General features: G+C 52.4%; 1 protein-coding gene across 1 annotated transcript in view; it reads right to left on the reverse strand.

Moving 5' to 3' along the window:
• RTN4R (reticulon 4 receptor) overlaps nt 1-10,272 on the reverse strand; it is a 171,175-nt gene extending 160,903 nt beyond the window's left edge. The window contains exon 1 of the mRNA XM_084820486.1: nt 9,890-10,272. Coding sequence (XP_084676612.1) covers nt 9,890-9,911 — 22 coding nt within the window. The 5' untranslated portion in view covers nt 9,912-10,272. The remainder of the gene's footprint in view (nt 1-9,889) is intronic.
• Between the last annotated feature and the right edge of the window lie 12,772 nt (nt 10,273-23,044).

Raw genomic sequence — 23,044 nt, forward strand, 5'->3', positions numbered from 1 at the left:
GGATACCCCAAGGAGCCACGCCCCCTTTCCCCTGCCCCCCCCCCTTTGCTCTGACTGCCAGTCATGAGGTGGTTTCCTGGCTTTTCCCATTTTTTTCCCATTCTAAAGGGCTGAAATGCTTCTCCTAAGGCTTAGTTTATGGCAGTAAGAGCTTTAAACAAAAAGATGCCAGTATTTTTTGGTGTTCTGGTCCTGCCCATTTTGCCTTTGGCCCTGCCCGCCAGTGGAATGTGGTCCCTAAGAGCATCTCCAAAAAGGTATTTGGCCCTCAGGCTAAAAGAAATCTAACACCCCTGCTTTAAATACTGAGAAAAACAGCATCTCCAGAGCTAAAGCATATGTAGCCAGGGGCTACATATAAGGCACACAACTATCCATGATATTTTGATCATGCTCAGAAACGTTATGTGACAAATGGAAGCACAGCACATCCACTGTTCTCAAACACACACACACTACCCTTAATGAGCAACTAGTTTTGCCATGAAACAACTTTGATGATATGGGAATAAGGAGTGAGGGCCAGGCACTGACATCATTAACACAACAACAGTCAAAACACTTAAGAACATAAGAGGAGCCCCGCCAGATCAGACCCAGGGTCCATCTAGACCAGCATTCTGTTCACACAGTGGCCAACCGGCTGCCCACGGGAAACTCACAAGCAGGACATGAATGCAACAGCACCCTCCCGCCCATGTTCCCCAGCAACTGGTGTACATAGGCATATTGCCTCTGAGATTGAAGAGGCAATATGCCTTTTCAATGCTACCTCTGAGACTGAAGGTAGCATAGAGGCATCAGTACTAGTAGCCATCGATAGCTTCAACCTCCATGAATTTGTCCAATTCCCTTTTAAAGCCATCCAAATTGGTGGCCGTCACTACATCCTGTCAGTGGTAGCGAATGCCATAGCTGAACTATGCGCTGTGTTTCCACTGTTTAGCTATGCGCTTCCATCCTGCCTTTCAGTCCATAGAAAACACTCTAATATAAGGCAGCTTATAATATCTAAATATGCAATGCAACAAAATACATGACAATGTTCAGTATATTAGCAGAAGCTTTAGATAAACCCCATTTTCATTTTTAGATGAAAAACAACAAAACATAGCCTTTACACAGGAAGCTGCCTTATACTGAGTCAGACCTTGGTCCATCTAGGTCAGTACCGTTTATACTGACTGGCTGCAGGCTCTCTGGGGGTTCAAGTGTCTTTCCCACAGCCCTACCTCGAGATGCTAGGGACTGAACTTGTTGGAACCTTCTGGATGCAAAGCAGGGGCTCTACCACTGACTATGCCCTCTCCCCAGGTCAAACGCATCCTTAGACAACAATATCTTGACCTGGCACCTAAAACAGGGAGGGAGGCAGCCATGTGAATCTCCAGCGGCAACCACTTCCAAATATTATGTATTGTATTGTTTATTAATTTTCTACACTCAACATACCACCCACGCAATTTAGTCCTCTGGGCACTTTACAAAACCATGAAACACTAAAACATCAAAAAGATAATCACACACACCACGGTACAAACTAAACAGATAAAATAAAACCAGTAACAATAAAACAAGGCCGGCAGCATTAAATTAAACACTCGTGATCGTAAAAGGTCTTCCAAAACCTTGGCCACTCTACTGAAAAGGCCCTCCCTGGTACGCCAAGCCCCGAGACAGAGATGCCGCTCAGCTGCAGTCCTCTCTTCCCTTGGGTGGGGGACCAACTGGGTGGCAAGACAGCACTACTCAATGGGCCAGACCGGCCAAGGGGCTGCCGGTTGCCAAACTTGACACAAAAATGCACAGAGCGCAAAGGGCCTCCTCCAGTGTTATTCCTACCAGGGCAAGGGGTTGGGGAGGAGGTATGGGGGAAGAACCCGGTAGATGCTGTTGCCATTTGCGTGGCAGCACAAAAAACAACCCAGAAACCCTTATGGGAAAAGAACAAAGCTGTACTACAACCCCCACCTATGGTGAGCCCTACCTGTGAGAAACTGTTGAGAATGTCTCCTCCTCATGGAGAAATTCAGCGAAATCGTCCTCCCAATTTCTCTGCCCGCAAATAAAGTGGAGAATTTCCAGAGACCATTTGCACACGACTCTAATTAAAACAGCTAACCACAGAAGGCCTATTTAAAAAAAGAAAGATCTTAACTACAGAGTAGAAACCCATCAGGGAAAGGATGAGGCAGGCCTCCCCAGGGAGGGAATTCCCAAGCCTCTGCCTGACCACAGAGACACTAGGCAGCGCGCCTTGCTCTTTCTGGTGCATGTTTTCGATTTAGCCGTGCGGTTTGCAGGCCTGCTTTAAGGCAGCTCATGGAACATCGGTTATTTACTGGTGTGCACCCAAAACAGAGGCATAACACAGAAGTCCAAAATAAAGTTCCGACCTAAACCTAATCTGGCCTACAGCAAATGTTAAAGCCAATCTGGTGAGTTATACTCAGGCAAAAATATTCTAGGAATTTCAAGGGAAGTTAAACAAGATTCACAATTGGGTGAAGCTGCTACAATACGGTCTTAAAACAGGCTTAATGTCCACTCCCTCTTCCCAATGAATGGCGGGGGTGGAGGTGGGGAGAGACAACCCCTAAATGCATTTGTAGCTTGGATATAGATCAATTAGCAATCCATCTATCCCTAATCCAAGGTGTAAATGGAACCCAGCCTGATAAATTCCTGCCCTCCAGTCTAACCAATCTTCAAGCACAGACTTGCAGAGGAAGTCACGTCTCCGCAAAGCCTGTCCAGGACCTGAGCCCCAGGGCCGGCCCTACCATAAGGCAGAGCGAGGCAGTTGCCTCAGGCAGCACATGCTGGGAGGTGGCAGCAAGAAGTTGGAGAAGAGAGCTGTGGGCAATGCAGCCCCATCTGCACCCCTAAGTTAGCCTGCTGCCTTGAGGGGGTATGGAAGACATTGTCCCATGGCCAGCATTGAAGAAAGATTCAACTACCAGTCCAGCCAGTTTTTCTGTGTGGAATGGGAGGAGGCACCATCTTGTCTCTCACCTCAGGCAGCAAAGTATCTTGGGCTGGCCCTGCTGAGCCCACCTCATTCTTCAGGATTTGACCAAGCAATCTGTGATATTTTTTTTTCCATCCAGGCTCAAATTATGGGATGCCATTTTTCACCAATGGGGGAAAGGAGTGTGACTTTGGAACAGACAGGAATCTGGGAAAGGCATCTGCCCATTGGAGTGCATGGCAGTGCATAGCCCACTGTCATTTGAGGAGGGGAACTATGTCTCCTTGCCCTCTGCCCCACCTTTGTTAACTTTGTGTCTTCTGCACACAAGATACAGGGGATACCATCAGTTCTGCACCAAGTAAGGCCAGATTCTGTAGTCTGTTAAGTTTGGCTAATTTAAGCACACTTATGTTCTTATTTTTCTTAGTTTGCATAATCCATTCAGTAATTTTTACTACTTGCAAATTTATATAGGCTGCAAGCCTCTATCCACTGTCATTTATTTATTTAATTTATTAATCGCCCATCTGGCTGGTCACCCAGCCACTCTGGGCGATGTACAACATACAATAAAACAATAAAATTCTACAATAAAAACATTTTCTAAAATACCCTAACCCACCCCAAATGCCTGCCTGAACAGCCACTTTTTTAATGCACGACGGAAGCTCATTAAAGAGGGGGCATGACGGAGTTCCCTAGGGAGGGAGTTCCACAGAGTGGGGGCCACTACAGAAAAGGCCCTCTCCCTCGTCCCCACCAGTCTAGCTGTCCTGGCTGATGGGACAGAGAGAAGGCCATCCGAGGCTGATCTTGTTAAGCGGCCTGTCTGGTGCTGCTGGAGGCACTCCTTAAGATAGGCTGGGCCGGAACCATATAGGGTTTTAAAGGTCAAAACCAACACCTTGAATTTGGCCCGGAAAACAACTGGAAACCAGTGCAACTCCTTCAGCACTGGAGTGATGTGATCTCGCCGGCGGCTGCCTTTAATCAGGCGAGCCGCCGCATTCTGTACCAGCTGCAGCTTCCGAACCGTCTTCAAGGGTAACCCCACGTAGAGCGCATTACAGTAGTCTAAACGAGAGGAGACCAGGGCATGTACTACCGATGGGAGCAGATGGTCGGGAAGGAAGGGGCGCAGCCGCCGTATCAGATGGAGTTGATACAGCGCTGTCCGGCTCACAGCTGACACCTGAGCCTCCATGGACAGCTGGGAGTCCAAAATGACCCCCAGGCTGCGGACCTGGTCTTTCAAGGGTAGTCGTACCCCATTCAATACCTGGTCAACATCCCCTAGCCTCCTCTTGTCTCCCACCAAAAGTACCTCGGTCTTGTCAGGGTTCAGCTTTAGCCTATTCCTCCCCATCCAGCCACTCACCATCTCCAGACATTTGGACAGGGATTCTATGGCCAACCTTGGTGAAGATTTGAATGAGAGGTAGAGCTGCGTGTCATCCGCATATTGATGACACTGCACCCCAAACCTCCTGATGATAGCCCCCAGTGGCTTCACATAGATGTTAAATAGCATCGGGGAGAGGATGGAACCCTGTGGCACCCCACAAGTGAGTGGCCACGGGTCCGAAACCTCCTCTCCCAAGTGCTACCCTCTGGTACCTGCCGGAGAGGAAGGACCGGAACCACCGCAATACGGTGTCTCCAATGCCCAACCCCTCCAGGCGGTCCAGGAGGATACCGTGGTCAACGGTATCAAAAGCCACTGAGAGGCCGAGGAGAACAAGGAAGGAGCATTCACCCCTATCCAGAGCCCTCCTCATATCATCCACCAAGGCGACCAAGGCCGTTTCTGTCCCATGCCCAGGCCTGAAGCCCGACTGAAATGGGTCTAGATAATCAGTTTCTTCCAAGTGTGCCTTCAACTGCACCGCTACCACCCGCTCAATCACCTTGCCCAAAAATGGAAGATTTGAGACTGGGCGAAAGTTGTTCAGAACTTGAGGATCCAAGGAGGGCTTCTTTAAGAGTGGTCTTATCACTGCCTCCTTGAGGGCTGATGGCATCACTCCCTCCTCAAGGAAGGCGTTCACCACTGCCCTGATCCCCTCACCCAATCTCTCTCTGCAGCCCATAATGAGCCAAGATGGGCAAGGATCAAGTAAGCAGGTGGTCGGCCTTACAGATGAAAGCACCTTGTCCACTTCATCAGGAGGAAGAAGCTGGAACCGATCCCACAAAACCAGTTTGCCACAGGCCGCCTCTTGCACTGTCATCAGACTTACTTCTGAATAGACCAGCTTAGGATGGCACTTTTAGTTTCTGCTGCTCATTGGAGAAAGGCAATGAGGTTTCACCAGGCATTGCCTACACACAAGCATATATTTGCAACCCTAAGGGCTAGAAACTTGCTTGAGGTTCTTCGTTTTTGCTTTTAACGAAGGCTGAGATTCTCAGGAAGATGTATTCTGCACCCAATGCCACATTCTTTGCCTGAATTTCATGCTCCTGTAGCACTGAGGTATATACACACAGCCCTGTTTATGCCTCATCTTCAGGTGGTCTAACAAGGCCAAGCAGGCGGGGCCTTTGAAACCTAAAATGAGTCTGCTCAGGTCAGCAGAGGAGGCCCTTTGGCATGTCTGGTCAATGTATGGAGTACAATCCGTGGGAATGCACGAGAGGGACTCCCTGCAGATGAGCATCTGGCTCCCTCTGTAGTGACTTACAGCCCTGCCTGCAAAGCTGTTTGATGGCCTGATCATCCCTGGATCTTTGGGGCTAGGGTTGATTCTTTTTTATCTGCCACAGCCGGTGCATGTGGGTAGGTGTGCCCTTTTGAGAGGTTGACAGGGCGTTTCTGTTGCAATGGAACAGTGTGCTATAACCGTGACCAACCAGTACATTTTCTATTGTTGGTCATAGTGCCAAGCTTCTTTGCTCTTCATTTATTTTGAAGATTTATACCCTGACTTTAGGTCACATGATCTGCAGGACGGCTTACAGCAGATTACAAAAGTACAAAATGCTCTTCAATATTTTTACTAATGACTTGGATGAGGAGGTGCAGGGAATGCTTATCATATTTCCAGATGACACAGAATTGGGCGGGATAGCTAATACCCTGGAAGACAGAAACAGAATTCAACGTGATCTTGATAGGCTGGAGCGCTGGGCAGAAAACAACAGAATAAAGTTTAACAGGGATAAATCCCAAGTTCTGCACCTAGGAAAAGAAAGCCAAATGCACAGTTACAAGATGGAGGATACATCTTATATCAGCAACACTACAAGCGAGAAGGATCTTGGAATTGTGGTAGATCACAAGCTGAATACGAGCCAACAATGGGATGTGGCTGCAAAAAAGGCCAATGCTATTTTGGGCTGCATTCATAGAAGCATAGCTTCCAAATCCCGAGAAGTCCTAGTTCCCCTCTACTCAGCACTGGTTAGGCCTCACCTGGAGTACTGTGTCCAGCTCTGGTCACCACACTTTAAGAAGGGTGCAGACTAGGGATGGACGAAAGGGACTTGCCTCATCCCGCAGCTTGCTTCGCGGTGGGGGGGAGGCGCTTCGCTTCTCCCCCCAAAGTTCAGGCGAGGGGGGGAGGCGCCCCGCCTCACCTGGCTGAAATTCAGGCCGGGCGGGAGGCGCCCCATCCCTCGCCACCAAAATTCAGGCTGGGTAGGAGCACCCCGTCTACCCGGCCGCGAAAAAAAAAGTAAAAACACACACACACACACACACACACACATGTGATAGGCTGCCTGGCTGATAAGACTGGCCCCTTGGCTGCCTGGCTGATAAGACTGGCCCAGAGCACCAAAGTGCTTTCTCTCACTTCTGCAGTCCCAGGCAGCTGGAGCCGAAGGTGGGAAGCAAGCAAAGCTCCCTGCAGCAGCTCCTTCTCTGGCCATCCGCTGGGGCCAGGCTGGTCTCCCCCTTGGCATGATGTTCCTCCCAGGAGGTGGCCCATAGACCTGCACGCCCCCATGCCAGCACATATTATTCACAAGGGGCTTAGTACAAGCAGCAGCCAGCAGCGGGCACAAGTGAGTTGGTGGATCCCAGGACTCGGGGTCCCAGGATTTGGGGGCTCCCGCACCCCCTGCTCCCACTCACAGGGCATGTTTTCACATGGGGAGGCGTCCGTCAAATCCCCCCTGCACGGGTCTGTTGATTCAACATGAATACAGCACCGACACTGGCGAGCCGGTGCGTCAGACTTCTCCTCTGCACTTCTCCTCTGCGTTCTGCCCTGCATTCGTCTCATCCACACATCGCACGCATCGCTACCGAGAGGGCTCCAAGTCCTTTCAAGCGGTTCCTGTTAAAAGCAGCTGAGGAGAGACCCAAGCAGGATGGCGTATTTACCGGGCTCTCCGGGGTCAGCCCAAAACATTTTTGGAGTCTAAGGCGGAAAACTCAAACAGCACCAATAATGGCGTGCCCCACTTAGGATGCGCTCCAGTGCAAGCTGCATTCACATGAACTAAGTGAGCCATGGTCCCCTTGCAGAGGAGAACTTCCCGATGGATTCTGCCCTGTGGATCTGAGATCTCCTAATGGTATCTAAAATCTGTCACTTGAGCTGCCCTCCTCCCTCTGCCTCACAGCCGTGCTGCCTCACGACAATTTAAAAACACACAACTGAAACAGATCTCATTTTCCTTCATCTGCCAACACCACACAGAGTTCTTCCAAAAGCCAGCAGCCGTCCATACTGATTACGCCCAAGGCTCCATTATGCGGTGGAACGAAAGCAATTCCTAACCAACACAACATGATTTGTTCACTTTGCATGCAATTTCCCCTAAACCGTAATCCAGTCGAGCGCCTTTGATTGATGCACATTCAAAGGAAGTTGAGCGCAGAAACAATTAGTTAATGATGCTTTGAATGAGCACCGTTCACTACACCTCCAATGACCCCTCCTCCACCACCTTTCGCACCCCACCCCTTTTTCAGCACCATCACACTGGAGATCAGCACCTCCGTCCATCCGCAGTTCACAATCACACCTGAAAGGGAAGAAGGGGGGTTGGAAGCGTTGGTCTTCTCTTCTCGCCCACCTGCACTCATTCTTCTGCTTCCACTGAAGATGCTCGGTGCATTTCAAGGGTGTAAGGAGAGGGTACCACCAGCAGCAGCAGCAGCGGCAGATATCTGATGCCCGCTGGAAGAATTGTGCTGCAAGTCATATATATGATTGTTAACAAGAAAGCAACTGTGACCAGCAGAATCCTTTTCGGAGGCATAAAATATCCTTGGGCTGAAACTCCGTGCCATGCCATGCCCTCACTCTTTCAAACAGCCTTCTTGAATCACACTGGTCTTGCTCAGATCCCCAGACTGGAGTGTCTTAGGATCCCGCAGCAGAGTTGTTCAGGCAAGCCCTGGAGAACTTTGGCCAGCTCTGCAGGGCTTGCAGTACAGCTTGCTCCTGTTTGGGGGGAGGGGGGATGCTACTAAAAAGACTTGACATTCGGATGCTCCACACACACACAGACTTCCCAGACACCCCATCATACAGTTTCAAGCCTAACTGCTCTGTGCCCAAAGACCAAAGTCATTCCCTAACTGGTACCTCAGACCAAGTCCCCGCTGGGGGTGTGGGGGATGCTGGCCCCGCCCCCTCCCTGGTCCCCCCCTCCCCAAGATGGGCCAGGTCTTTGGCACAGCGGAGCGTTGTGGCTGCTGGTCAGGAACAGACGGGGGGGGGGGACAAGGATCCACCCCTCTTCTCCTCCCGCCCCCCGCATAGACTAGCCTGGGGCCGCAGCACAAGAGACACAGGTGGGCGCCCATCGGCACGGAGGCTTCTCCCTCCCGGCGCGGGGCTCGCAAGGGGACCTCTGGGCGGCAGGAGGGGCCCCTCGGCGGACCCCTGCTGGAGCTGCGGGGCGTCACGGGCCCTGGGGGCGCTCTCGCGGAACCCCGGGAAGCGCGCGCTCGCGGCGGGGGGCTTCCGTGGGCAAACCCGGCCCACCCCGGCCGCAGCGCGCCTAGTGCGCGGCGGGCGAGCGGTTTCCCGGCCCTCCGCAACCGGCTACCCCGGAGCGCGGACCTTCGAGCCTCCCGCCACGTTCCGGCGGCTGGTGGGCGCGCCCCTCCCTGGCAATCTCCATCTCCAGGAGTTTCCAAGTAGAAGGTGTCACAAACGAGAGGCTGGAGAAATAAAGACCCCCCCCCCCCCATCACCGAACATCATCGCAGGACACCTCCCCTCTCGCCTCCTCTCGTATCGACCTTTCTCGTACCGGGCGACCACCCTTCGCCAGAACAGTGCGCCCCCCCCCCTTTATCCGGCTTGGGGCCGAGTTGGGGAAGATCGACTCGGAGCGCCTTTCCCAGGGGGCGCGTCCGCCGCACTCGCCCCCCGCCGCAGTGGCACGGAAGGGCAGGGGGGACAGGGGCGTGCCCCCCCCCCCGCTGAAGCCGGGCGCGACTCTCCGCATGTTCCGCACATTCCTCCCCAGCGTGCAGTCGCAGAACCGGATTCTGCACACGCGCGCGATGCCCAATGCCGGCGGAACTCTGCGCCAAGGAAGAGCGCCTTCGAGGGCGGGTCCGTCCCGCCGGCCTCCCCCCCCCCCCAGGCACACGCCGCCACCCCCCCCCGCCCCGTGTTTGAACGGGCGATGGGAAGATTCCTTTCTGTCCCCTTTGCCACGGCTAGGGCCGCCGCCAGTCGCCTCCGACAGACCCGGCCGTCGAGTCCGGCACCTTTTGATTCTCCGCACGCGCCCAGGCGCGCGCGCGCTCCCGGTGACCGCTGTCTGGCCAGTGGCCACTGGTCGCCCTGATCCGCGGGAGCCGAAGCTGCAACCCCGGAACTTCTCGCTGCCGCGCGGGAAAAGACCCCGCGAGCGACAGACCCTCGCTCGCTCCCTGCGCGCGTGTGCGCGTCCGACCCCCCGCCCGCCCGCCGCCGCCCGCGGGGCTCAGCCGCCACCTACCTTCCGCAGTCGCCCTCTTCATTTTAGGGGCTCGGGAAAGGCGCGTCTCGCGGGGCAACGGGGCAGCAATCCTTCCCAAGCGGGGCGCGGGGCGGCGCGGCGCGGCGCAGCCTCATGCAAACTTCCGCCCGAGCGCGGCGACGGGGCGGCGGCGGCGGCTGCCTCTGGCGGCGGCGCAGGCGGCCGCCTCGCTCATCGGGCGACCGAGGCGCGGCAGTCGCGCGGCCGGAGCCCGCATCCAGGCCAGGCGGCGCGCGGCGCGCGGCGGCCAACTCGCTCGCTCGCTCGCTCCCCCTCCCGACCGGCTGCTGCGGCGCACGCGGGCACCGATCCGGCCGCGTCGCTGCCTCGGCCCCGCTCCGGAGCCCCGCCGGGTTCGGCCCTGCCCGCCGGGAGGGAGCGCCCGCCCGCCCGCCTGCCTTCCGGGCCCGGCGGCGAGTGCGCGGTCCGCTGGGCGCAGCGCGAGGAGGCGCGGCTGCTGGCGGCTGCTCGCGCGGGGACTGCGAGGCGGCGACTGTTCCCCGGGATCGTGCGGCTTGACGCGAGCGGCGCCGGGCTCGGCCGGGCGCGCCGGCTGGGGGAGGGGCGCGCGAGGGGCGGGGCGGGGCGGCGAGGGCGGGGCCGCCGGGCGCCGCGGGCCGGGAGCGCGTGGCCCGCCGAGAGCGCCGCGCGCGCCCTGCCGCGGGGCGCCTCGCCGGGGCCGGCGCCGGGGAGGCCTCGCCCCGCAGGCGGGGGAGGGAGACGGCCGCCCGCGAGCCCCCGTCCCGCCGCGCCTCGCCAGCCCTCCGCTCCCCGAGGGGCGAGAGGAGGCGGAGCGGCGGAAAGGAGCGGCGGGGGCAGGGGCAGGCGCCCTTCCGAGGGGAAGCCGCGGCCGTCCCGGGCGGAGAGGCGCGAGGACTGCCGCAAGGATCTCTCTCGCTCCCCCGGACGGCTCCCGCGGCGGGCGGGCGGGCCGGACGCTCATTCCTGGAGGGACTGTGCCACCTAACGGACGCCGAGCATCGGGCCGGGCGGGCCTGGGGAGACCGCGGAGGAGCCCCCCCCCCCCACGCGGGGATCGGCTTTTCGGCCTTCCCGGCCCCACTCCGTCTGGGACTCGTTCCCAGAACCCTCCAGACACCCGCCGCGCCCAGCCGAGGACACCCCCCCCCCGCCGCCCCCAGGATTAGTGAACCCGGAGTAACTGTCGCCTCTTGAGGAATTCACCCGTCTCTAAGGGGCCGCGTATTCGAGATCGCTTCCGTTGCGTTCGGCCCCCTTGACGCCCTGGAGCCCGAGTTTTGTACCAATCGGGGCGGGGGGGGGGGTCAGAAAACCAGCCTTCCCCAACCTGGTGCCTGCCAGATGTGCTGGACTGCAACTCCCATAATTTTCAGCTAGCATAGCCTGGCTGTGCTGGCTGGGAGTTATGGGAGTTGCAGTCCAGCACAGCTGTAAGCCACCAGGTTGGGGGACGCTGGTTTAAAGAGTAGGGAATGGGTTGTATACACACACACGCATTTCTGTCGCGTGCCTTTTGGTGGATGTGCAGACTCCGATCCGTATTAGTGGTTGTGACTACAAAGCCAGAAGCTAGAAGTGGGATTTAAGATTCAATTAGATTAATCTCTTCTAAAATCTGTTCTACTTTAAAAAAAAAAAAAAAGCCATGGCACCCACAAGGCACCGATTCAAATTATCACCCCCTAGAATGGAGCACCTCTTTGCTGCTCTCATAGCCCACTTCAGGTATGGGGGTGGGGGGTTGAAATGAAGTCAGGGGTACAGTGGTGGCTCTCCCATGAAGTAGAGGTGGGTGAGGATGTCATTTGGCTTGTCTTTTTCATAAGAACGTGCAGCATTTTTGCACATTTCTTCATAAACAGGGAGGAAAGAACTTGAGAATTTAAAAAGTAACGTGGGAGAAAGTGGGACGGACATATTCCGGGCAGAGCTGGCTTTCACTGTTGAGCTCTTAAAGGGCTGGGTTGGGATCCCTGTGATTTCATCCATTGTGGTGCTGAATTAGGGTTGCCATCTTTTTCTCACAGGCTCCCCATCTAACAGCTACATGGCAGAGAGGTACTAGCTTTGTCTATTGAATTTGGCTGGATCAAATGGGTGGTGATTTTGCTTGGCTCATTTTACCACCATTTGCACATCTCTTCATATATGGGGCAGAAAGAACTTGAGATTAAAAAGAAATGAATGTGGGAGAAAGCAAAACTGACAGATTTCTTCATCCCTACATGAGACGTGTTGAGAAAGACACCTCCGGTGGCAGGTTTTGGGTGCCACTGAATGCTAGGAGAGAAACAGGCCAATTCCCATGGGGCACACTCCATTAGGAGGCTTCCTACGCAAGCCCTTTTGACATGGGTAGAGGCTGAACCAGAGCAGATGCCGTTCCTTTCCATAGAGGCGCACAGAAGGAGACCTTCCTGGTAATTGTGCCAGACTGCTTTTAATGGCACCTCCCCTTCAGGAGCTCACTTCCCAGCAGGACACGGAGGATAAGCCGACAAGGGCCAATAGTCTGCTTGCTAAATGGAACTTCCACATTCAGAGGCAGTGTAACTCGGTTGCCTAGGGGCAAACTGGGAGTGACCATCACCATCATGTCTTGCTTATGAGCTTCCAAGAAGGGCTCAACCAGCTGGGAAAAGAGCACTGGACTAGATATACATCTGGTCTGCTCCAAAAAGGAGCCTCTCACATACATCCCCTGGTGCCCTTTGGGGCTTTTATTATCCCACTGGGGAAGTGCATTCCTGAAAAGTGCTCTGAAAGAACAAACAGAATCTTTCAAAACTCAAACCATGAAGAAGATGGGTCTGTATTGGCATTACAGAGGGAGAAGTGGTTTGGGACTCTTGACAAGGCACATTGGGGGTGGGGGGGTGACAGCCCGCTTCTGAAATGTCAGTTGTGATTCTGTAAGCTCCACAGACCTCCTCTTGCTGGCCATTAAGGCTGCCAACTCCTTTTCATGGCAGGGCCCCTGTGCCAATTGTACATCTGATTAGGGAAGTGTCTGATCAGTGACTGAACAACATGGATTCATTCATACTTCCCTGAAACAGGAGCATAACTCCTGCTTGCCCAACAAAAAGTTTGGGGGAAACCCCTGGGACCTCTGCAGCCGATTAACCCCATTGGACCTGTTTATCATTAGATATTCCCTGCCTCTGTCTCATGACTTTGCTTTGTACAGCTTCTTCATCCAATCTGGCTACAGCACTGTAAGAACATAAGCATCACTTTACCTTATCTAGCAACCTATTTCCAATGGATACTAACCAGCCTGATATTTCTGGGAAGGTCACAAGGCGGACAAGAACACAACAGACCTCCCACATTGCTTGTCCCCAACACTTGGAATTTAGGAGTACACTGCCTCTGAACATGGAGGTTCCATGATTTAGTTGTCATGGCTAATAGCTGTTGATTGGCCTCACCTCCTCTGCTCTTTTGTCTGGTCTGTTTTAAAAGCTCCCTAAGCTAGTGCCCATCACCATCCCTTATAGCGCGGAGCCTTTTTTTGTTCACCATGTGCCGTGTCGAGAAGTCTTTCCATTTTCTCTCACTTATATGAGGCACAAGGCTGAAGAGTTGGTTTCTGATTCCCAGTTCCTTATTCAACTCAGAGCTGCAGAAACAGCCTGAATACAGACCTGAGGCTGCAATCCTATGCCCACTTACTTGGCTCTAAGCCCCATTGAACCCAGTGGCACTTCTGAGTAGGCATATATAGAATTGTGCAGTGCAGCTTGCATGTCTGCTCCATAAAATAACCCTTTGACCACCTCAGATCATACCCCCATGCCACCAGGAAATGGTCCTCTTCCAGATCCCGTAGCATCCTGTCCAGCCCAGAGTTTCATGTTTATGCAAGTTGAACTCAAGTTTGATGCCCCTGAAGGCAATAACTATCAGTACAGCTGCATACAAGAAACCACAAATATGGAACTTTGAAGTCTCCTAGCAGCAGGAGTGTATGATTTGGGATTGTTCATATTATATAGTCATATAAGTATCTGTTTCAATCAATCTCTATATTTTAGATATTTTGATTGCTGGTGCATTATGGCTTTCTACAGCTGTTTTTGGTTTTATGCTAACTTGTAACTGGAAGGCTGTTTCTAATTGTTAAATTGTTAACTTTGTTGTAAGCCTCCTCAGAGGTATGGTGAAGTATAAATGTTTTGAAATAAATAAAGATGCCGTGCTGTGCCAGATCCCAAACTCTCACAAGCCATTTATCAATATCTGTGGGGGGCATTAATCTGTTTTCCATCTAAAACATATAGCCATACAGGTTGCAGTCAATAAATGAACAATCATTTCTAAGACTTCAAGCAAAACTATGTTTGACATAACAAAATAAAATAACTATTGCATCCAGAGGCAATTCATACCCTGTAATGCTTTTGATTTCATTTACAAGAGAAACCCAGTAGCTTGCAATTTTAGAACGTGGCCAAAATATATATGATTTCTATATATTGTTATGTGCATGCACCCCACTTCGTGAGAGGTTTCAGGAGCTCCAGTGCTTACCTAAGCACAGGGTTCAGTTTCCTTAGAAGGAGATCGTTGGAGACATGTGGCGTTTCTGTAACAGAAGGTTTATTTATACATATATATGGACTGAGCCTAAATGGGGATTCATGGCATTGACACTCCAAGAGATTCTTGTTCCCCATCAGAGTTCTAGGAGAATCTGTAAGGCAGCAGGATTTCCAGCAGAGAGCAAAGTCAGCTCTCTGCTGCATTTTCAGATCCAGTTGACTTCCTGATATTTTGCGTAAAAATAGCGGCTTGGCCTTTTACAAAACAGCCAATTTTGCACAAATGGTGGCCATAAAGAGCCCTTTTATGAAAATTACAAGCATAAATAGTCTATCTAAAGAGCCCATTTATGCAAAATTAGAGGTGCAAATGGTACAGCGAGCAAGGTCAGGTGGCCATCAAGGGGCCAGTGAGTAGCACGCAGGGCAGGATGAGGTGAGTTCGCCCAGCTTTCTGACTTCTTCCCCTTGCCTAGTGAGGGGAAGAAAGATTCATCTCACATCACATATGCAAAGGGTTGACAGAAAGTAGATCTCTAGATGTTTTCGACCAACCCTCAGCATTCCTGACCATTGGACAAGCTAGCAGGGGCTTCTGGGACTTGAAGCCCAAAATATCTGGAGATCTGTCTTCTGTGCACCCCTGATCTATGCCGTCTGGGACCATCCTAGCTCCTCCCATTGAAACACTTCATCAGAATGTTCCCAGCTATCAACTCGGCTTTGTCAGGCCTTAAGATATGCATCCACACTGATAGCTCTGCTTAAAGAAATCTTAGCATCAGGAATAACTTTTGGGGTTGGTGGGCACATTTGGAATTTTGAGAGAGTGCTGTGAGCACTCTCACACAATGGCTGTCATAGAAGGGCCTGTCCATTCCAAAATGGCTGCCATGGTGGCTGTGGCCAGTCACAAAACATCCATTTCCCAGAAGGCAAACTGGTGAGGCTCAGAGACAAGTGGCTTGGCTAAGAAACTGACTACAAGTTACTCAGTTAGGCAGAGACGATGGAGATGAAGATGATGATTTATATAGCACCTTATCTACTAAATAGCCATCAAGGTAGTGTAAAACAATTGAAAACTAAGCCCGCAACGATAAAAAATAAGGATATTAAAACCGTAAAAACTATTCATTAGATAATGCCAAATCACATATTTGCCCTGTGTGTAGCCCAATCTCACAGTTAAAAAAATAATTTTAAAAATCCAAAAAATGAAGAGAATCAGATGAGGCAGGAAGCCTGGCAGGCTAGAGGCTCAGTGGTGCTTATGGGCAACACATCGAAGACTCCTGAGCTGGAAGGGATCCTGAATCTCTTTGCAGTCAGAGACATTGGGCTGTAAGGAGAGATGATTCATTTCAAACCAATCCACAAATCCGCCACAAGTTGTTTTTATTCATTTTATTTGGGGGCGCAGCCTCCATTCCTTATTCAGATGTGCTGGCACGGGTGCATCATGCTTGTGCTAAAGTGAAACTCTGGGGTGGACTCAATGGTCAGTCATCATTCTACGAATGGCAGGGAGGTATGATCTGGGGTGGCACATGGCTTGTTTTCCAAAGGTCCACAGGCTAAAAGCTAACCATTGTTCAAAACAAAGCTCCAAGTTCCTTATTTTTAGGCGCATTGGCGATGTTTGGCTTGGGCCCACCACGCTGGAGAGCGCCTTGCGCAAAAATAAAGCCAGAGACAATGCTATAGAGCATCTAGTTGGGAACAGTGTCCCAATGACAGGGTTGTGTGGCTGCAATGGTCTAAAGTTTATTTTGGTGGTCCGAGGCATTCAAACTTTGGTTCGTCATTTAGCTTCTTCTGCACCTCTATGCTGAATAAGGAAGTGGGAGCCGGAGAGAACCAGCTTCAGCCTTGTATACAATCTTGAATGTGGAGCCTGGAATGACTCGAGGTCCCATGCAATGTGGGTTGCGTGTTCTGGGAAAGACAAGCTGGGTGGGAATTACAGCAGGACAAATTCCACTTTGCTGCTTTGCAGCTTGGAAAGAAGCCAGCTTCTCTGATCTCTAGAAGACACCTTGCTTTGGTGGAATAATTATATGTTCATCTCCCCCCAGTTCTTAATTACAGAGTGATATGTCCTTCTCCTTAGACTCAAGTGGTTTCTTTAGCATTGTTTCTAGGTGCTGTCTTTATCCCTTGGGTAGGGCTGTGACTAAGAAAGATCCCAGAGAGAGTGGGGGAGGGAAAGGGGGAGAGAGGCTGATAGGAGAAGATGAAGCAGGAACTCTTAAGGTCCAGCATCCTATTCCTTCTCCAGATAAAACACAGTTTTGCTCCACACTGTCTTTCTGACTTTAGGCATCACACTATCCCTGGCAGTTACCTTTAATCCACCAATTCTGCTAGTGACATCACCAAAACCTGTATTCCCTGGTCCAGAAAAAGGATTCCCAGCAGCTCATATCACTTATACAATGAGCATTATGGATCCGAAAATGCTTCTACAGCTTGAAATTTAATCCAAGCTAGATAATAAAGTATCCTCGCTCTCTGCTTCCCACACACCTGCCCACCTACCCGCTTCTCGACAGATATCAGTAGTGCTGGGGAAACTAAAAACAGGCTCCCAGTCCATTCCTGGGCCCAACTGGTGTTGGTGTTGTAACAGTGTTGGTGTTGGTGTATAAAGCCCATACCTTGGGCCACAGAGAAGGACTTGAAAGCCCACTCCCTTCCGTCGCTGCGCTGGGCGAGAGCTGAAGGCATGACTCGGAGAACGGAAGAGCTGGGATGTGATCATGGGTTCCTGGCAAAAGACACCTGTTAAGGATAACAGCCTGCTTTCCACCATAAGATCGGGTCAGACTGTCACATTGGATGTAACCACCTGGAATTATGTGCAATCTAGAGGCTCCTCGGCCCTTTGCCCAAGGCCAGGCGCTGTCCCTGCTCACTAGAAAGTGCCAGCAGCTGGAGGTGGTGGGGAGTCCTAGCCTCTCGGAGGCCAGGGCAGCCCACCCGGGGACTGGCTGAAGCAAAATCTGCCCTGGGTTGCCAGGGCTGGGCTTTAAAAGTGGGCTGAGGTCGAGGCATGGGGTCTCCCTTCATCCTGGTGGTCCTGGACCTGCAGACGGCTGGTTGCTATCCAGGGAGATCCATACTTAGGTATGCAAGGACAGGACAGGTAGATTTATAAAATAATAGCTGGGGTGTGCATTCATGAAGCTCTCTGTATATAGTTAAGTGATTTAGCTTTGTACCCTCTGTGTGACTTGCTATTTCCATTCTTCCCATTCCCCCCTTTATTTTGATCTTAATAAACCTTTACCCAACCTTCAGTTGGTGTGATCTCTCTGCATAACCTCAGTGCTAATTTCAGTGCCTCTTGGCCTAGGAGAGTGGCTACTGGGTATTTTGGGGGACTGAAAGGCCGGGTTTGGCCAGTCCTGTTTTTGGGAAGGGGACCCCGGGATTGGGTCCTGGGCGGTCCTTCCTCGCAGGGAGGTTGGGGCCAGTCCCGGCGGCGGGGATCCTTCCTTCGCTCCTTCCCTGACAACACCCCTCTTAAGCTGCTGTCTTTGCAGCCCTCAGCAAAGCAGAGGGAAGGCCAGAGCAGAAAGCAAACCTGCTTGGGAAAGCAATCTGAAGGTTTAGGAGCCCCCTGCACTGGCCTTCCTATGAGGCAGGGTAAATGTCCCACCTCAAGCGGTGTAGCAGGAGGGGCAGCAAATCATGCCCAACCCCCAACCCACAGGAAAGGTCCCCTCGCTACTCCCTCCTGATGCTTTTGCATGAGTCCCCTCAAGAGCGAGGCATTGGGTGTGCAGGGGCAGGCTTTCTCGAGAGCCCTGCCAGCTGGTGATCTGGAGAGCCACCCAATGCCTTGCTCAGAGGACCCCTAGTTGAGCTAGGTGACCATTCAGCAGGGACAGCAAGGCCTTCCTGAAGGTCATAGTGATCTAACAGGTCTATACAGGGGAAGACGATCCTTCAGGTAACCTGGTCCTAAGATGCTTATGGCTCTATATCTCAGTAATAATACCTTGAACTAGGGGTGTACGAAACCCCGCTTACCTGGCTCCGCAGGTGGGGGGAGGCGCTCCGTCCCTCCCCCCGGAATCCTGGCCAGCCGGTTCCGCTCCGCAGCCAAGCCACGGAGCCACCAGCCGGCTCCGGCCACCCGCAGCCGGACATCCGGCCGCTGGGCAGACCTGCAGGGACACAAATGGCGGCTGTTGTAGCCGCCGTCATTTGCGTCCCTGTAGTGATCTGTGATAGGCTACGTAAATATTTACGTAGCCTATCACGGCATGGGGAAAACCCCAGCGTATGCAAATGGCGGTAGCCGCCGCCATTTGCATAGGCTGGGGTTTTTTTCCCCTTGCTGTGATAGGCTGCGTAAATACTTACGTAGCCGATCACGGCCTCTGTAGGGATGCAAATGGCATCCCTGCATTAGCCGTGATAGGCTACGTAAGTATTTACGTAGCCTATCACGGCTGAAGAAAGAGGAAGCAAATGGCGGCCGCAGGACAGCCGCCATTCGCACAGCAGCGTGGACGGGAACAGGTAAGTGCTCCGGTTCGCATGCCTTTCGTGGGGTGGGAGCAGCAGGCACTTCATCCCGCGTGCCTTTCGTGGGTTGGGGGGGTGGGGGCTTCATTCCACGACGGTTTTCGGGGGGCCAAATGCACTGGCATTTGGCCTCACCGAGATCCATCGCGGAATTCTCTGACATCCCTACCTTGAACCTGGCTCTGTAGCAGTTGGTAAATGTCAGTAAGTTGGTAAATGTCAGGATGTTGGTAAATGTTGGTAAATGTCAGGAAGTGCCCTAGCTGCCTCTTGCAGTCCCCTCCAATAGCCAACTCAGAACACAGACGATGAGGATTCCTTCCAAGGCTTTATTCCTTTATTACTTTATGACTCCTTCAGATACTAATCACTAGCGACTAAGCACAGAACAGCACTGGGGATAGATAGCAGAGTAGCCTAAGCAGCTCCAGGTAAGGCAGTTGGTCCCCGTTTGAAGGGGAACCACAGGAAGACTCTGAACTTATGGGCTATGGAGAGAACCTCCCTCTTTCCCTTGGGTCCTCGGGACGCGACTGCTGTTTGAGCGCCAAACGAGTGAAGCACCTCCTTTTGATGCCCTCCATCTGTTGTCACTCCCTGCGTCTGCGCCGAGCGTCCAGAAAGCCCCCCTCCAGCGCTCCCTCCATGCCAGGGTCGCTATCTCTCCCAGGAATGCTGGCAGGAGGAATCTCTGCCAGCTGCTGTGCCTGTGAGCGATGAGCGAGCTCTTCTCCCATGGATGGCTGTTCCCCCTCAGAATCAGAACTGCTCTGGGGTCCTAATGGCTCAGTTTCCACCCTGACAGTAAAAGTGCTCCATGCCACAGGAGTCACTTGGGCTTCTAATGACAATGATTAATCTAGGACCTACAAACTGTGGGCGTGCAACCCCATCCAGATCAGGTAAATTCCCTAATTCCCAGACCTGGGAACCACTTACCCAGATCGCCTCCATGTTATCGGGATTCAGCTTCAGCTTACTGGGCCTTATCCAGCCCACCACTGCATCTAAGCACCAGTCCAGGTCATGCATGCCCACTACTGATTCAGATGTCATGGAGAAATAGAGCTGACTGTCTTCACCTTGCCCCCAGACTCCCAGTGACCACACCCAGAAGTGTCATATCTTGTCAAATAACACTGGAGACAAAATGGTAACTTGTGGCACCCCACAGCCTAATTGCCAGGGGGCCATGGTACAGCTGGCCAATGCTACTCTCTGGACCCTACCCTGCAAATAGGGGAGGAACCACTGTAAAACAGTGTCCCCAGTTCCCAACCCACAGAGCCGATCCAGGAGGAGACCATGGTCAGTGGGATCAAAAGCCGCTGAGAGATCAAGTAAGAGTAACAGGGTCGCACTCCCGGCTCTGTCACTCTCCCAATAAAGGTCAGCCGTCAGGACCACCAAGGCAGATTGGGTCCTATATCTAGGCAAGAATCCAGACTGGAATGAATCTAGATCATCAGTATCCTCCAAGGACATCCGCAGCTGGTTCTCCACCACCCTCTCAAGCACCTTGCCCAAAAAGGGGGTATTAGCGACTGGGTGAGTGGAGACTTCAGAGCTCCCTTTGTTCACAAAACAGGGCAGAGGTGTGCCCCTGTGATTAGCAGGTGGTTTGAAGCCTCTGGATTGACCAGCAAGGTGTAATGAGTAGGAGCCCAGCCTTCTGTCCTGGTCTGGTCAACACAAAAGGAAAAGGGATTGGGAGGGAGGAGGAAAAAAGCAAAACCCAGGCACTGATTCTTAGTTTCAAAGTTCTTACAGGTGTTCTTTCTGGCCTGGAAGGGTGAAACAAGCTCCCTCCAGCTGTCGCTTCTCTGGCCGATGTATGGGGCTGAGTGGGTCTCCCCCTTGCAGTGACATTGTTCCTGGGAGGCAGGGTGTGCCGCCCCCCAGTGGCCCTGGGTCCTCTGGCTGGTGGATGAGGCCCGAGGCTGCAATACCAGGGAACTGTCCCTTGGGGTTCCTGGCAGGGAGGGCTGCAGCAAGCTCCCTGCCGCAGCTCCCTCTCTGGCTGATGTATTGGGCCAAGGCTAGCCTGCTCCTTGCCGTGATGTCCTTCCCTTCCTCCACATTCCCCTGGCAGTAGCACCGGGCAATGGCAGTGGTGGGGCATCAGCAGTGGAAAGATCTCTTTCTGCCTGCCCATCTCTTTGCGAAGCCTCCCTCGCTGGATGCTGCACCGTGCAGTTCCATTGCTCACCACATGGGGCAGCCCCACAGAAACCCACGGAAGGCTTCTCCTTCAGTCCCCAGAAGCTCCCGACCACCAAAGGGGGAGGGGGGCAGGCTCCTTGCTTCCTTCAGTGATATGACAACATAGTGGTTGGATCAACAGCTGCACCTGAAATTTTGCGGCCCATTCATGGGTAGCAAAATGGGAGCGGGGAGGCTGAGCTTCTCCATCAGAAAACTTTCTGAAAAGTTGTGGCTGAGTTCTAGAAGTACACCATAGACCACAGCAATAGCAGAATTTGAGCTTTCCAGGACAGAAGAATCCAACCCATGGATCCAGGCCCCGTAGAGAATTAGGCTTTGCAGTGTTCCATGGCCTCCAGACAGGCCTTGTGCTGTCCTGCCGAGATCACCATACATCAGAGAAATCCACAAGAGATTCAAATCCGTTTGGATTTCTATGAATCCAACCTGTGGATTCCATACCAGACTAGCTTTTACTGAGTCACGTGGATTCTGTGAGCTTGCAGACCGCTTTTCAGTTTTCAGGGCGAAATTCTGGTACTGCACATTAGCGTAACGGATGGGTGAACTCACATCATCCTGCCTCGCACGCTGCTCGCCAGACCCCTGCTGGCCACCTGACCCTGCCGCCAGGGGGTCTGCGGGTGCCCCGGGTGCCGCCAGGGGGTCTGCAGGTGTCTGTGGGGGCCCATTCGCACAAAATTGCAGGCATAAATGGCCTAAATAGACCATTTACACCTGCAATTTTGCACAAATGGGCTCTTTACAGCTGCCATTTATGCAAAATCAGCTTTGCCATAAAAGGCCGAGCCCCCATTTTTACACAAGATGGCAGCTCGGCAAAGGATCAGGGATCCCCGCACTTGCCTGACTCAGCGTGCACCAAGTCGGGCAAGTGAGGGGATCCGCAGACTGGTGTCTGGGGGGCCAAGCTGGTGAGAAATCACCAAGCTTTGAGCCCCAGCTGGACACCCGCAACATCCCTAATTATCATAAGTAGAATAAAATAAAATCCAATTCCGTCCAGGAGCAGACAATGGAATAAAAGGCACCAGACAATCCACGAAACACAGATGGAGCAGATTTAACAACATCCTCGCATCCCTACACCAGGAAAGTTGGGGGGATAGCTGTAGGGCAAGGAGAGAAGGCTGGGTGGCAGGGTTGGCAAGGGTGAAACGCAACAGAAACCAGGGCCAAATTCAGAAGGCCTCAGCTGACAATGGAGCAAGATCTTCCAAACTGGTTGAGCTGTATTCTGAATTTGCCCCCATCGGAACTAAATGCAAGTGAATGAATTTGCACATTATTCCTTTGCGCCCCCTGCCCTTTTCCCTCCTTTTCAGTGCTCCCCATGTGCATATGTACACATACACACACACCTAACTTTACATGGAAAATTCCTTGGGGAAGGGATCTGTCTTTTGCTTATGGCCTTCTGTAAAGTGTCGAGTACACAGCACGAGATAAATAATGAATAATAAAAATAGATAATATTCTAATCTGGAATTCTCCAAGAACTGCTAGCTGACAGGACACTGCCCAGATATTAACAGCAAAGCTTTCCTACCATAGAACAAATGTGAGAAATGTGCAATGTGTTTCCAGATGGTCTATTTGCAGAGGGAATAAAATTGGCCAAAAAAAAAAAAAAATCCCCAGAACAATTATTCACTCCACATAGTATGTCAGAAAACCAGCAAGCTTTTCTCCTTGCATCTCCTCAAGGTAACATTCACAGGGACCACGTGGGTTTTTCACTTCCTTCCTGGAGTGGCGGGGGGCCACTCTGAAAGGAGCCTCCGAAAGATCTGGAGCATCCCAAAGATCTGTTCTGTTTGGAGGAGCGAGCAAGAGGACT

Source organism: Heloderma suspectum, chromosome 13, assembly GCF_057233095.1.
Source record: "Heloderma suspectum isolate Gila_16-S chromosome 13, 16-S_ref, whole genome shotgun sequence".
Lineage (NCBI taxonomy): Eukaryota > Metazoa > Chordata > Lepidosauria > Squamata > Helodermatidae > Heloderma > Heloderma suspectum.